Here is a 15,758-nt window from a genome sequence, read left to right on the forward strand (position 1 = left end):
TCCCTTATATTTCTTTACCGTTATATCATTTCAATTATCATTTCTTATTATTATTGTACCGTATCCGTTAAGTCCGTTAAAATCCTTGGGCCCGTTACTGGAGGCCTGGTTAGCGCTGACCGTTGGATCAGTAACTCTGGTAAGAGGCATAAAAACCTATAGGTTTCCATTGTATTTAACGCTGGTCAATTATAACCATGCTTCGACCAACCCAGGCCTTTTCTTTAGGGCTGTATCAAATCACACGCCATATTAGTATTCAAATTGTAACATCATTGCTTGTAAAACCCTGATGAAGAAAGGCAGTGCCTTTCGAAATACTGGCTTTTTTCAATATATTCCTTCACCGTTATGTCAGCCTTGCTCCTTTTAGCTCACTAGGGATGCCGGTTTTGACCTACGTGATTCGATTCCACTCCCGCAAAATCTACGTCCTCCGATTAACTTTTTCTGGTATGATCCGTTTGCGAGTTTTCCTTTTGATCGTTTGAGTTTTGAATAATTCTCTCGACACAAATAAAAGACCTCAAGGTATCCTTCGTTCATTTCCTTTTCCTCGAGAGGAAGATACAGTTTATTGTATCATACACTCCAAAGCGCCGACCTCAAATTGCGGGCTCATGATTATACTTCCTATCCGCTGAAGTGGCTGCCGACCAAGAAATGAGAGTTTTCAGGAACTTTTTGCGGGTATTGAGGTAAGCAATACGTCAAAGATACTTGTAGACACGTTTTCGCTATTTGTGTATAAATATTAACGATAAATTTTGTAGCTGTTTTCCACGTCCTTCCCACGGAATCGCTTTCAACAATTTTACAGTCTTAACAATTAATACCGGTAATAATTTATTATTTTTTGGATCACGGATCACTGGTTGCTTTGGAGTACTCAGGAATGCAGAGAAAATTGAATTAAATTCACGGGCTTTACCGATGTATTTAAAGCAGTGATTTAAAAGACAGGAAAAATATCCACCATCAGATCCGGAAATAGATGTGAGAAACTCATTGCACGCGAAACACAATTCTCGTTGATATACTGTAGCAACCTTTTTGGTGGGAGATGTATTTGCCTTACATAAATGTGTAGGTGACGTACGATGGTTCTATGTGTTCTGTTAATTGATTTTCTGCTCGTTGTTCTTTTTGCAGATCCCTTTCACATCTACAGGATTTCAATAAAAAAGTACTATTTTACGATCATCCTTTTCTGTTTAGGGCAGCTCGAAACCTTGCTTCCTCAAACAAAGTTGCTCAGGTTAGTTATCATATTTATTACCATCTTTCAGAGCAAAATGTTGATTAGCAGTGTATAGTACAATAATTGTTATTTGATTTGTATCTACTGTGGTAGAGGGATTACATTCTGGGAAAAGGAATATTATGCTTTATGCTGTCTATGCGAAGGAGAGGAGACTGAGTGCTGATGGTATCTCTTACGAGTGAGCGCAGTGAATGAATGAGAATAATCATATCAACATAAGAAGATAAAACTGGTTTCCCTGCGCGTTCATGGGATGTTCTGTTTATTATATACTAGATAACAAAAATCCACATCTGAGGCATCTTTCTTGTCCTGTTGCCTAGGAGTGGGTGTGGGATAGTGCATACAAGACACTTTAAGGAGGCTAATTAAAGGGTTTTCAGCTCAGCACACGTCAGTACAGTAAGTCACACATGCAATACTTAGGCCTCTCACATCAGCTCTTGAATCAAAACTGGTGACCAGAAATAAAAATGTGACCTACAATTGCAAAAACTGGGAAAAAATTTTGTCATGAATGTAGGACTATATCTTGAAATTTATTTAGGTGACCTACCCTGATTTTTGCATTCTTAGAGAAAGTTGAAAAAATTTATTGTCTGGTGAAATAATTTTTTTCATCTTGCAACCGCATTTTCATAAATAACTTAAGGTCCACTCGATATATTTTTTCTTCCTATGTATTAGGTAACAGAACATGGTAAAATACGTTTTTAAAAACTGGATTATTGGATAATGTAATTTGAGAGTTTTGATTGGCTAAGCCATCATGGGTTATGAGCCATTATACCATGATCTACAAACATGGCAAGCATACGTGTGATTTTGTGGGCCTTTTTATTTTTATTGTAGTCTAGTTTTCTATATTTTGGGGGCGTTATTAATAAAACAATTATTCCACTCGCGCTTGTTGGATATGAGATGATTATAGCCAACTCAGCGCTACGCACCTCGTTGGCTATCTATCATCTCATATCCAACGCTCTTATGGAATAATTGTTAAATATACGGGTAATATGGTTTTCGAAAATTTGAAAAAAAATACTAGGTCACTACATTAGGTCTTAAGATATTTTTGCTGCCACAGTGAGTGAGCCTGAACCAAACAAATGAGGCAGCTCTCTGATCAGAGAGAAAAACACACTTTTCTTCAAAACGTAAGGGATTGTGGTCAAAGGCACAAGGAATGGAGGAATTAAGATGCACGGTATGATCTTCCATTCTCAAACTATAGATAGTTTACATTGTCACGCAACAAAAAAATATATTTGAAATCGTTCAATGGAAAAGGTCAAGAACTTGGAATGTTGTAGGAAACAGATCTTTTAATTAAACACCTCTCCAATGTCTCAGTTCTGGGCAGTACATCACTCCTGAGTTATTTGTCCAAGCGTTTCACCCAACTTTATTGAGTTTTGTATGGAGACACCATGTGGTCCACCCATGTGTCAGCAGTAATCAACACAAACATCTGGGCCCAGTTGTTCAAACAATGTGTAGCACTATCCTCCAGATAAATCACTATCTATTTGATAGCGCAATATTGGTTTTGCTATTACTTATCCCCCTGGACATTGATTTATCCGGCGGATAACACTATCCCTCATTTGAACAACTGGGGTCTGGAGTTCACTTTGTGATGAAAGCACTTACTGCTTGCTCAGTAACACATAACACATGTGCATGGACACATCTCCTAATGTACTTGATATGCTCAAACTGCCAGGATTCAAAGGGATATACTTTTTTTCTCAACCAAATGGTGTCACGCAAGGTGACAAATGCTGTTAGACGTCACGGAACTGGAAGAAAAAAGATTTATTTCTAGGTCATCTTCAACTAAGTTCCTTTAGATAAAAATTCAGAAGACCTTGCGATTTAGATTTTAGATTTTGATGATATCACTGTGAAAGCCATCTATTGTTTTCTTGTCGTGAAAGTTGAGTTTGTGTTGTGTGACGCTAGTTTTATCTTATTTGTGATTTTCTTTCTTATTTTTCAAACCAGAAATTAATGCCGGCATCCAGCTAAAATTGAATGACAAGTCAAGGTAGCTTTTATCACATCTGTCAATGTAAGCATACCGCATTTCCGTTTGACTTCAAGGTGGCAAGAATGATCTTTTGTGCTAGGTGATTTTAGGTGATGAGCTTTTATTCATTGTTTAATGATCAAATCAGGGTTTCATCTATTAAGGACTGAATGAGGTCTGGTTGTTACGAATCAACAGCGAGAAAATAAGCTGTTGAATGAAGGTTGAAATTTGCAAAGAATGGCCTGTTGAGTCTTGGCATTTGAAAAATCTTCTTCTCTCGAGGGAGGTCCAGAAAGAGGTCCAGTTGGGGGCGCATTTAAGGCTACCACATTTTGTACCATCCCTGCTCAAGACCTATGAAAATCTCCCTTAGAATTCCACGTGCGAATCGTCGTTAAATTATCACAAGCATAACTGAACATCTCCCTTCCCCTCGGCAGCATTTCTACTATTAATTTTAGGTAACTAGTTTAATAAAACTTAATTTTAGAGGGGCTAATTTAGCAGTTCCATACCGTTGCCATGGCATCAGTTGGTGACTTGCAGAGACCCTTAGCAAATGACTGGCCAATAGTATTAGACAATGATCTGAAAACATTTCCATACTGAAAGGATTGACAGTGTTGTAATCTTTTTCCATTGCAAACCCACATTTAGCTGTGGAAAACCCTTTTGAGCCTCCTTAAGGGGTTACTATCACAAAACTCTCTTGTTTGTTATTATCTTTGTAAAAGACTCACCTTTGCTGTTGCTGATTTTCATTTCATCTAGGTTCACAATGTAGAATCTCGGTGGCTAAATCTTTTGTTTAAGATGGCTGAACATACTCCAAACACAAGTGAAGTACTTCCCTGGCCCAGTGGAATAACTCAAATCCGTGAAATGCTCAGCAAAGCAGCAAGAATGCGAAGAACAGAATCCTCTGGAGATGTCATGCCAAATGTAGGCTTCTGCCAGATTTGTCTGTTGCCACAAAGAACCTTTTTAGATTAGGTTATTGATTTCTTACCAGTGAATTGGGCCCTTATGTGAAACTAAACACAGCTTACAGGGATGGCACTAGGATTTTTCAATCTGGGTCCTGGGACCCGCATGTTCGGCCAAATTGGGGTCCCAAGCATTTTTTGGGGGTCCCAAAATCTTGGTGACCCTCTGCGAGAAAAAGAGTATGTTTTAAATTATGAGAAAAAGAGAGTAACCAACTTGGAATTAATATTGACGCATATGCATAGGACCGGCCGACAAAGGCTTTTTCTAGAGCCGTTACATTCATTCCTGGACAAGAACTCTGTTAATGAAAGAGCACCCTTTCCAATTGTTTATGCATCACTGGTTTCCTCCTTTAGGAGCAATGAACAGTGACGTCTTTTGCTATATATTTGCATTCAGTGACTTGCAGAGTACATTCCTCTGAAGAAGACCGCAGAAGGTGGTCGAAAATTTAGTTTTAACCTTTTTAGATGTTTTAAACCCCATTTCTTAGAACTTCAATTATGATCACAGATCACTCCAACAGTTTTACAAACAACAGAATGTACTGACAAATCAAAGCAAGTTGTGTGAGTTATTTAAGTCAGTGCCTTGTGTCCTGGGACGCATTAAAATTTCGAATATGCATTTTTTGGATTTTATTTGCGTAAAAATGCACGATTTCTACTTTAACGCGATCCCTGGTTTACATTTTTAACTATGGTACTCTTGGTGTAATCAGTGAATAGATTGAGGGCACTTTAAGTGTGAATGAGTAATGTCCCCTAATTTTTCCCTAGCTGAAAGCGAGACTTGTAGATTTTCTTCTGTCTAATGCCAGACGATTTCACTTGCTGATTGGGGGTGCTTGAATGGGTTAAATAAATTAACACCAACTCTACATGTCAATTTTCCATGAGCCCGAGTTGGATTTGAAGTGATAAAATGACTCGAGTTGGTTGTAATCACTTCATATCCAACAAGGGCGAATGGAATAATTGTTTTAGTAAATTCTCAAACCCGGTTTTGCCCCCGATTTTTATTTCCACAATTTTACAAAGCGTCCAGAAAGAGCATCTTGGCGCACTATTTTCCATATGACGTAAAACTTCGACTATTGGCTCATAGTCGGAGTTTTTTAGCCAATCAAAAAGCTAGAAATGCAATAGTCGGAGCTGAAAATGTACTAAAAAGAGTTAGCACCATGTTTACATGAAATGGCAAATGTCAGCTTGCCGTTCCATGTTTTACCGGTATTTCAAAAACTCATTAATGATTCATGAGCCTAACAGCCCGTCAAAGCATCGATAAAACGTCACGTGTATGAGCTTTTATATCCTGATAAAACACTCCTTGTTAGTGTTCTTTATATAAAGAATACAAAAAAGGCAAATTAGCTTGTTTTTCTTGTATGCTAATATTCACCTATCACAATGTTACCATTGTTTTGAGTCCAGAGGGACATGCTCTTTGTGGAATGTTTTTGAAGCCATTCAAAAAACTCACAGCATGTGTTTTATCGGGTCTAAAACACTCAACTACGACTCATCTTTTTAAACCCCTGGCCGATAAAACACTGCTGCTCTTTTTTTAAACATTACATAAAGTGGAGGGAAGCTTTCCATGACCCACGGCAACTCGGGATGTACTCTGTTAATCTAGAGTATTTAGTGAACAAAAGACAAAAACAACAACTTGCAGTTTTTTTGCAAACATTGTTATTGTTTGTAGAAAAAGATGCTACATGTATGTAAAGTGAAAATGCTTGCCTGTCAAATTTTGCGAGTTTCAATGTTTTGTTTCGTGAGTCAACAGAGAGTCATTGTGAGGTATGTGTGAGTTCATGAAGAAAATAATAATAATTATTGCTGTAAGGAGTCAGTAATGAACGATGTATAACCATGAAAGGGTGCTAAGGGTGGCTAATGTTATTGGCTAATCTCATTGGCTTGCTTTATGGCTTGCTTGGCTCTGGTCACCTAAATCCTGGAGAACATGCCTGCTCGGGGCGCACCTGCTGAAGCAAAAAGTTCTTCCAGGGACTGAGTAAGGGACGGTATATTCCCTGGGCTAACCACTGCCTTGTGGTCAATTCTGGGAGGATCGAAGGCTACGGGAGCAAACCCAGAGAGAAAACCGGGAGTGGAGACCCTACATGCGATTGGTGGAACGACTGTGAAACCCTTCGGCATCTCCTGCAGCTGATCTGAACACTGACCATACTGGCTCACCCTTTCTGTTGGACCAAGGTCAGCAAGGCTGAGTGAGGGGGTCTTGATGTCTGGGCAGCCCAGGACCTCCACACAACCCGCCCAGGCTACTGCAGCATCCTGGAGAGGACACTTCAGCTTAGTCTCCAAGACTTCGGCACAACACAAGGAGTATGTAGAAACCAGTGATAAGTTCAGGACCACTCCTGACGGTGGGAGAGATCATTGCATCTCACTAGGCAGCTACCGCCCGCATCAAGCTGGGCAGCCCCCCGCCAGTTAGGTGCTGTCTCGCCATGGCTCACCTGCTCCATAGGGTGCGCGGAGAGTGGAGAACATTCTTGAAGAGTGGGCCAATAAACTCTGCACTAGGCAAATCAACAAAGAGAATAAAGAACATCCCAGCACTTTGTTTTGGAAGCTGGAATGTGAGGACCATGTGTCCTGGACTCACGACTGATCTACAACAAATTGACGATGCAAGGAGGACCACTGTCATTGACAGAGAACTCTCCCGTCTCAACATAGACGTCGCTTGCCTCCAGGAGATGCGCTTGGCTGACAGTGGCACCTTGAGAGAGGCCAACTACATTCATTTGGCAGGGGAAGCCACCAGAGGAGCCACGGCTACATGGTGTTGGCTTCACTATCAAGAACACACACTCGCCTTTTTAGAGCCAACTGTAGCAGGCACAGAGAGGATCCTCGCACTTCGCATGTCGACGGAGTCAGTCCCGGCAAACATCATCAGCGTGTACACCCCAACCCTCTGTTCACCCCCGGAAGAGGATGATGCTTTCTATGAGGCCCTTGATGAAATGATATCAGGGATCCCCAACTCAGAAGCCAGCTACCTCCTAGGGGGCTTCAATGCCAGAGTGGGTGCAGATCATGGAGTCTGGCCTTCATGCCTCGGCGTACATGGAAGAGGCAAGACCAATGACAATGGTCAGCGGCTGCTCGAACTGTGCTGCTTCCATGGCCTCTGTGTGTCGAACACCTTCTTTGAATGCAAAGACATCCATCGAGTGTCCTGGAGACACCCTCGCTCACACCACTGGCATCAGCTTGACCTCGTCATCACCAGGCGTGCAGAACTCTCCAGTGTCCTCCTTACCTGCACCTACCACAGTGCAAACTGTGACACTGACCACTCACTAGTTGCCAGCAAGGTGCGCATAACACCCAAGAAGATCCACCAAGGCAAGAAGAAGGGATGCCCGCAGATCAATACCTGCTGCGTCAGTAGCCAGGAGAGAATGCAGCAGTACATCAGCCAGCTAGAAAAGACACTTGCCGATATCACTGATCAGAGCTCAGACCTCAAGTGGGCCCGCATATGCGATGCCATGTACACATCAGACATCACCACCTACAGTAAGAAAGAGCATAAGAATGCTGATTGGTACGAGGCCCACTGGAAGGAGATGGAGCCAGTGACTGAGGAGAAGAGGAAAGCCCTCCTGGCCTACAAGGCTGCGCCAGGTCCCAGCACGCTCGCTGCTCTACCAGGAAGAAGTCTTAGCAGACTGCCCGCCACTGCGCCGACACCTACTGGCTTAACCTCTGCAACAGCATACAGCGAGCTGCTGACTTCGGAAATGCAAGAGGCATGCACTTGGGCATAAAGAAGGCCATGGGACCAACCCCCTTCCAAAGCAGCCCCCCGCAAGTCCAAGTCTGGCGATACCATCACAGATCAAGGCAAACAGTTGGAGCGCTGGGTCGAACATTACCTCGAGCTGTATGTCACCCAGAATGTCATAACGGAAACTGCCCTCGACGCCATCCCAGTTTTGCCTCATGGACGAGCTTGACTCGTCACCCACCACAGAAGAGCTCGACAAAGCCATAGGCAACCTTGCCTGCGGCAAGGCACCTGGTAGCGATGGCATTCCTGCAGAAGGTTTGAAGAGTGGGAAGCCCGCCCTCCTCGAACAACTCCATGAACTGCTCTGCCTATGCTAGGAAGGCCACATCCCTCAGGACATGCGCGACACCAGCATAGTCACCTCATATAAAAACAAAGGAGACAGGAGCGACTGCAACAACTACCGAGGGATATCGCTCCTCAGCATCATTGGCAAAGTGTTTGCCCGAGTTGCCCTTACCTGCCTGCAGTCCCTAGCAACCTGCGTCTACCCAGAGTCCCAGTGCGGCTTCCGAGCTGGCCGGCCAACTGTAGACATGATCTTCTCACTACGCCAGCTGCAGGAAAAGTGTTGAGAGCAGCAGATGCCCCTCTACATTGCCTTCATTGACCTAACCAAGGTGTTTGACCTTGTCAGCCGGAGTGGCCTGTTCGAGCTACTGCGGAAGAAAGGATGCCCCCGCACCTGCTGGCCTGTATGAATGGGGCTATATCCGAAGCCTTCCCAGTCAGCAGCAGGGTGAAACAAGGGTGCGTCCTTGCGCCGACACTTTTCAGTATCTTTTTCTCCATGCTCATCCAGTACACCTTCAAGGACTGCAGTGAGGGAGTCTACATCCACACCAGGGCTGACGACAAGCTCTTCAACACATGCGCTCATCCGCGAGATGCTGTTCGTGGACGACGCAGCCTTGACTTCTCACACAGAAGACGGCCTGCAGCAGCTTGTCAGTCATCTCTCCCATCCCATGCCTGCAAGGAGTTTGGTCTAACCATTAGTATAAAGAAGACCAATGTGATGGCACAAGACTCAGACCACCCTCCTACCATCAGCATTGACGGACACAGGTTGGAAGCTGTGGAGAACTTCACCTACCTTGGGTCCACCATCTCCCGCACACTCAACATCCAGGTAGAGGTGAACAGCAGGATTGCTAAAGCAGCAGCAGTCATGGCCAGGCTAACCAAGAGAGTGTGGAACAACTCCAGCCTGACTGAGAAGACCTGACTGCATGTCTACCAGGCCTGTGTGCTCAGCACTCTTCTCTATGGCAGTGAGTCATGGACCACCTACGCGAAGCAGGAGTAGATACTAAACAGCTTCCACATGAGATGCCTGTGGTGCATTCTCCACATCCACTGGGAAGAGAGAGTGCCAGACACAGAGGTGCACAAAAGAGCCAACATGAACAGTATGTTTGCTTTGCTTAGCGAGAGACGCCTGCACTGGCTTGGCCATGTCAAGCGATGGAACCTGGCCGCAGTCCCAAAGACATCTTGTATGGTGAACTGACAGAGGGCAAAAGAAGAGCTGGCCGCCCTCTCCTCCAATACAAAGACGCCTGCAAAAGAGACCTCAAACTGTGTGGCATAGACATTGACACTTGGGAGAAGCAGGCAAATGACCTCCCAGCCTGGCGCCAAGCCATGAGGCAGGGTGAGGAAGTCGCAGAGGAGAACAGGAGGGTGGCAGCAGTCCAGAAAAGACAAAAGAGAAAAGAGGGGAGAAACCAGCAATCCCCCCATGTTTGCACGAAGTGCAAAAGAGACTGCTGATCGTGGGTCGGCCTCTTCAGCCACTCGTGCAGTCATCATCGTTTCTTGCAGATGGACGAATGCCGACAATGACGACGACAATAACCATGAAACCTTACTTTTGCTTGTTTGCCTAACTGGAAAAGGGTTTTGGTGGTACAAACTTGTTATGTTGAAGAAAAGGAGAAGAAAATTCCACATAGATATGGCAAACATGAAAATACCTACTTTCACGTAGAAATGGCAACAGGTAAACATGAATAATGGTGTGAAAGTCATGGTCATGTGGTCACTTTTGCCGTCTGTGTTTTATGTAACTGAGATGCTAGATCCCTCTATTGCCCTTACGGTTCATGGTTCATGGTTCATGGTTCATTTATTTCACACTATTTACATAACATTAACATAGAAAGAAAAGTATAGTCACAACACATGGTTACAAGATAAAATAATTACAGTACAGGTTATAAAATGTGTGTGGTGGTCAAAGTAACGAAGGCTTTCTAGTTGACCACCACCTACTTTTAAGTAAACGAAGAAATGACACTGAGCTTTACTGGGATATAGAAAAAAAAACATTTGTAAAGCCTAGGACTAATTTACAGAAGAAAATTACATGTATATAACTTAAGCATATTAGAGGTATACTGAACCACGTGAAAAATCTATACAGGACAAGCTTAGCAAAAGGGGGAAAAAATTAAAAGGAACATACAAACAAACAGACAACAACAACAGCAGCAACGACAAACAAAAACAAAAGAAAAGAACGACACGACATCAACAACAGCAGCGGTAACAAACACAAAAACAAAAAACAAAAAAACACCACCATTAATCCATTCTGTCTAGCACCTGACAATTTTACCATCAATGGAAGTAGCTCAGGATTAAAAGCAGTAATTAATCAATGTTAGGATAAGTGTCGACTTTGATCATTTGTCTTACTGAGGTGCATAAGCAAAATTCACCAGATATGAGCCTCTGTAAATCAACTTTATTATGTTGAGACTGAAAAATTAACTTTCAAGAACTATTGTCTAGGTTGAAATTAAGTTTTGGTTTAATTTGTTTGTAGCTTGTTCATAGGGGCTCTTTGCGTTACATTTCCCACACCTTTTTTGTACATTTTGTTAGAATGGAGTCCATAAGTGTATCAAATAGAATTTATTGAAAATTAATATATCTGTAAGACACTACTCATTTAATCATCAAAGGTGTTAGAAGATGTCTTTCTGACATAGTTTCTGGTCCTTACTATCAGTTGGTGAACCTTGTTTTTTTCCATTTTCTTTCACTCAGAGACCATAAATTGATTAAACAAACAGGAACCATACATAACTTGAGCCCTCAAACAAGATTACGTTAGGATTTGTTGTAAATGACTAGCACGCTGACTAATACCAGGCAGTGACATTTTCGTTTTGCTTTTTTATTGGAAGGCAGTTGCAAAAGAGGTCAGACATTTTTACAGCAGCTTAAAAACAAAGGTAGGAAATCCAAAGTGTGTGGTTTTGATTAAGTTTTCATACTGATACACCATGACTAAAACTCTTAACTTTTCCTTCCTCTGCAAGGAAGAGAAATTGGCATTTTTCCTTGTGCTTGAGAGGGATCTTGGTGTTGATCATGAAGAGGTTGCTAGTGTTGCATCAAATCTTGTAAATGCACAGGTCAGTGGACATATATGTCGCTTTACATCTTTGTTGACTTTAGAAGCTCCCCAAAAGCCCAACGAAATAGACAAGAGCATTACAAGTGGTAAGAAATAATCTTATGAGGTTTGGGACGTTTGAAAAAAGGTAAATCTTCAGTGGTACTGTGGATAAGAACAGGGGTTAAAATCCTGTTGAATACCTCAAGTAAGTGCAAAGAACATTCCTTTGTGTCATTCCTTGATGATTAAGTTATAAAAATAATGTATTGCTTGCATAGTTTATTTGCATTTGTCATGAACATAAATATTGAAATTTGTTTAAGTATAAATGAAACAGACTAAATTTTCAATGAAAGGAAATTGACAGCTCACTGTTCTTTCCCTTTTGCTAAATAGAAAAATGGAGTTGCAGCCATGTTGCGAGCTGAAGAAAATCTGCGACAAGCCCTTGAACCTGCTCATATTCAGCTGTTTTCACAGATCAGCAAACTTCATGGTGGTGTCAAAAATATTGTTGACATGAGAAGCGACCTGTTGGTAAGTGCTGATTATGTATTATTATCTTTGATCTTAAAAGATTGTATACAATATTTTGGTGAAATAAAACAATAATAGTTGAATGATTTAGGGCTGAAGGATGGTAGCGAAAATACAACAATAATGTTTTCATCAAATCGCTGTAACAAACATTTAAACACTTGAAGAACTAAGGTGTCATTATTGCTGTAAATTTGGCTTTGATTTGATCCAATATTCAAAAAAATTAATGCAAGTCACTTTAATATGGTTATGCGTTATTATTTTATGGGCCGGAGTTATCAGGAAGTGTTTAAAAAGAAGAAGATGAAAGACAATGAAAAAGGAAATATCTGCTAACCAACAGGAGAGTAGAGTAGTGTTGCAAAGACAAAAAACCTAAGTGGTGGTTTTTGCCTGCTGCCAGCTATTTTTGACAACCTTCCATTCTGTCTTAAGATTAATTTTACAGACTTTGCATATATGGTTCCTGAATACTATACATTTAATTGTGGTCCCAAGGGAAACAGTTTTGTTCTTCCGAGAGTCCTTATGCTTCCCGATTTGAAGTCAAGGGAAACAACAGGACTGCCTTGGGTACCAGAGGGTTTTTTTCCTTTGGTGTGATCTCTATAAGCAGCCGAAGCTGCTGTACCGAACCGTGAAGCCATGGTGGCGGAAGAAAAAAACAACAGCGGCGGTTGAGAAGCTCACTTCCATGATTTGATATTACAGTGTATGAACATGGTCGCTGATTGGTTTTCATAGTCAGCGCCTGTCCTTTCCAAGTAAAAATGATCTGACACTCAATTTAATTGGTTGAGCGGCGATAGTGTATCCCAGTGGCCATAAAACCGGTTTTTAGCGCAAGGAAAGGAAGGGAACTTTATTTAAGCGTCTAGAGCTGGAACACTAATTGGGGACGCTGTAAACTGAAATAAACAATTAACACAAATCATATCAAATCAGGGGCACCCAACGTCAATTTTCGGAAAATATGTCTTCGGAAGACGATTTGAGATCTGGAATTTTCGGAACATTTGTTGTAAAATTTCTTGCTTGCCTGCCTGTCCTAGGATTTTCGAACATTTAAAAAATGGCATAATTGCCGATTTTAAACGGATTTTTACCCTAAAAAGGTCACCTAGAATTTTTGGGAGGATTTTTTCTGGCTGAAATGTTCGAAAAGGTAAGTTTTGATCCCTATAATTTTCGGATCACTAGACTTTCAGCTAGGAAATCCGAACAGATGAAATATGCCTATAACTACCGTTTCAATACCAAAATACGTTTAACAATGCCATGTTTAAGTGGTTTTGAACTATATTCTCGTTGGGTGCCCCTGATCAAATCAAATCAAATGTTGGAGTGCTTAGAAAATAAAACTGGTGGTGGAAGGCTTTGGATTAGAGGTGCAGTACAATACACACTGAATTCTGGATTTTCAGATATTTTAGTCTTTTTTGTTCAGGAACTTTATCAAGCGTGAGGATGTGTTTGTGGTCCTGCCAACTGGATGCGGCAAATCTTTGATATTTTGGCTTGTGTCGAAAGTTTGGTTTGATATCTTATTTCGAAATTCTATGGAAGTGAGGTTCTTAACTTCCGTGACCAGAGGTTCTTATTTCTCGTGTCTCCGTTCGCCATTTAATCGCTCCTCACGAGAGAAAAATACATCGTCTGGCACCTAGGGTACATGTACATCAGGACTTTCCCTTCAACAATTGCAGCAAAACAAACAACTGCTGGCAAAAACTGCGGAATTATATCGGTCGGAATACATATGAATTTGATCAGGGGCACGTGACCAAAAATCAACCAATCGTAGTGATCGTTTTGTCGAGTGAATGTCTAGGTATATAACAATGTGTTTTGTTTTTTTCCAAGGAAGGGTTGAATGATGAGAAGGACCCAGTTGCCAGACAGGAGCTCCAGGCTCTGAATTCCTCAGTTAAAAACCTTTTGGCACAATGGTTTGCTGTGGGATTGCTGGCTCTAAGAAGAATTACATGGGAATCCCCTGCGAGTATTTTGGAGAAGGTGAGTGGGAATAACTCACTGATATTTACGCTTGGTTTGCAGTGATGGGACATTAGCTTAGGCATCAGCAGTGTGAACCGAGAGTGACATAAGCAAGAACACGAGCATAAGCTCTTGAAATCGCCTTTTAAATTTTAGTGGATGGTTATATCTTGCATAAAGTGTCTGCAAGCTTGAGCGCAGCCCTCGGACAAAGTCTGCAGCCCTGAGCAAACAAGCGCTTCTTCATAAGGCAATACAGGGAAAATAACGGGGTTGAAGTCCTGAATTTTTCAGGCTTCTCTACGCAATTGTAAAAATTGCGTTCATAACTGCGAAGATCATAGCTTCACTTGATTTCATATCCGCAGTTCATATATGATTCATTTCATATACCATTTCATCATTGCTTATGATTATGTTTATGCTGAAAATGTATTATGAGATAATAAATTGAACCAATGAATTTTAGCAGGATCGGCTGTCAAGAAAGAATTTGTGTTTCATTAAAGTGAATGAACGCAACAGACTTACAAAGAGGTAGCCATCAAAGATGAAGGATACATTAGAAACTTGATAATGTTTACCCCTGCCCTCATTAAATTTGCCCACCACAGTTGTTGAGAAAATTGTAGTCCACCACCCTGGGAAATAAATTAATTCTGTGGGTTTCTTTGCGAAATAATGATTTATGCTAAACTACTTTACGTGTTTTTGCTACCATAGATAATACACTATGAGGCTGTGCATTCAATTCATGGCTGGGGAGATTTGAAACGGCGCCTTGCTCCAGATAGGAGGTGTTATGTCTACACTCATCGATCTATGCCTGGGGAACCTGTGGTTGTACTTCACACTGCTCTGGAATATGAAATTGCTGATAACATACAGGTCAGTGGTGACGCAGCAAAATGAAAACTTCAGGTTAAACCGAACAGGAGGTGAATTTTCAAACACTAATACGATGAGTGGTACTAGCCGTCGTCTTTTCTTAAACTAGGGAACTTAAAGGGGCTAGGTCACGCTATTTTAGGTAATTTTGTTTAATTTTGTTAGTTATGAGCTCTAAACGTCAAATTGGCAGACTAAGAGTCTTTTATTTGCAAAATCACGGCCACATAACAACTGAGAATGATTTTCCAGCTGGTTAAATGTCATTTTGATATAAACTGATATAAATTTGAAAAAAGGTGGGCCGATGTTTTTCAAATTTACCCAAATGCAATCCATTTCAATCCTCCCCAGTTTTGTCCATCCTTGTCCCTTCTTAGCTTTCCTGTGTTTTGTTTGAGTTCTTCTGTAGTTTTGAGCTGTTATTTTGTTATTTCAGTTAATTCTGTGAACATTTGATCAATGCTGAAATTGCCTAAAATTGCGTGACCTAGCCCCTTTAAGATCTACGACGGCGACGGTCGACGAAAACGTTACCTCAAAATATAACTTAGCTCCATCATAATCTTTCGCGATTATTCAGTCTCGTTCACGTCCTACAATATGGGCGAAGTATCCTAAAAATAGGGAGCTTACGAAACGCCGACCAAATTCAAGGTTCTGTGGAGGACGTTACTCACATGACGATGAATTTCCAGTTCTCTCCCTACGCTTCCAACTCACTCGTACCAGTTTAATTCCTCGACAGTTACTACACATTTTTAACGCGGAACTACATGAAATAGTTTCGT

The 15,758-nt window shown here is 41.5% G+C and overlaps 1 protein-coding gene across 6 annotated transcripts in view; it reads left to right on the forward strand.

Moving 5' to 3' along the window:
- Nucleotides 1-611: 611 nt before the first annotated feature.
- Nucleotides 612-15,758, forward strand: part of LOC138007576 (malonyl-CoA decarboxylase, mitochondrial-like) — a 31,221-nt gene continuing 16,074 nt past the window's right edge. Inside the window, exons 1-11 of one of the 6 annotated variants that reach the window (XM_068854600.1) lie at nucleotides 670-698; nucleotides 1,153-1,258; nucleotides 1,588-1,666; nucleotides 2,352-2,471; nucleotides 3,272-3,338; nucleotides 4,071-4,241; nucleotides 11,327-11,374; nucleotides 11,462-11,557; nucleotides 11,938-12,078; nucleotides 13,945-14,097; nucleotides 14,803-14,967. In XM_068854600.1, the coding sequence (XP_068710701.1) occupies nucleotides 4,113-4,241; nucleotides 11,327-11,374; nucleotides 11,462-11,557; nucleotides 11,938-12,078; nucleotides 13,945-14,097; nucleotides 14,803-14,967 (732 nt within the window). In that variant the 5' untranslated portion in view covers nucleotides 670-698; nucleotides 1,153-1,258; nucleotides 1,588-1,666; ... (1 more) ...; nucleotides 3,272-3,338; nucleotides 4,071-4,112. Of the gene's footprint in view, nucleotides 699-1,152; nucleotides 1,259-1,587; nucleotides 1,667-2,351; nucleotides 2,472-3,271; nucleotides 3,407-4,070; nucleotides 4,242-11,326; nucleotides 11,375-11,461; nucleotides 11,558-11,937; nucleotides 12,079-13,944; nucleotides 14,098-14,802; nucleotides 14,968-15,758 lie in introns of all 6 variants that reach the window. The other 5 variants (XM_068854605.1, XM_068854614.1, XM_068854591.1 and 2 more) reach the window with 5 other exon arrangements.

Source organism: Montipora foliosa, chromosome 1 (assembly GCF_036669935.1).
Source record: "Montipora foliosa isolate CH-2021 chromosome 1, ASM3666993v2, whole genome shotgun sequence".
Classification (NCBI taxonomy): domain Eukaryota; kingdom Metazoa; phylum Cnidaria; class Anthozoa; order Scleractinia; family Acroporidae; genus Montipora; species Montipora foliosa.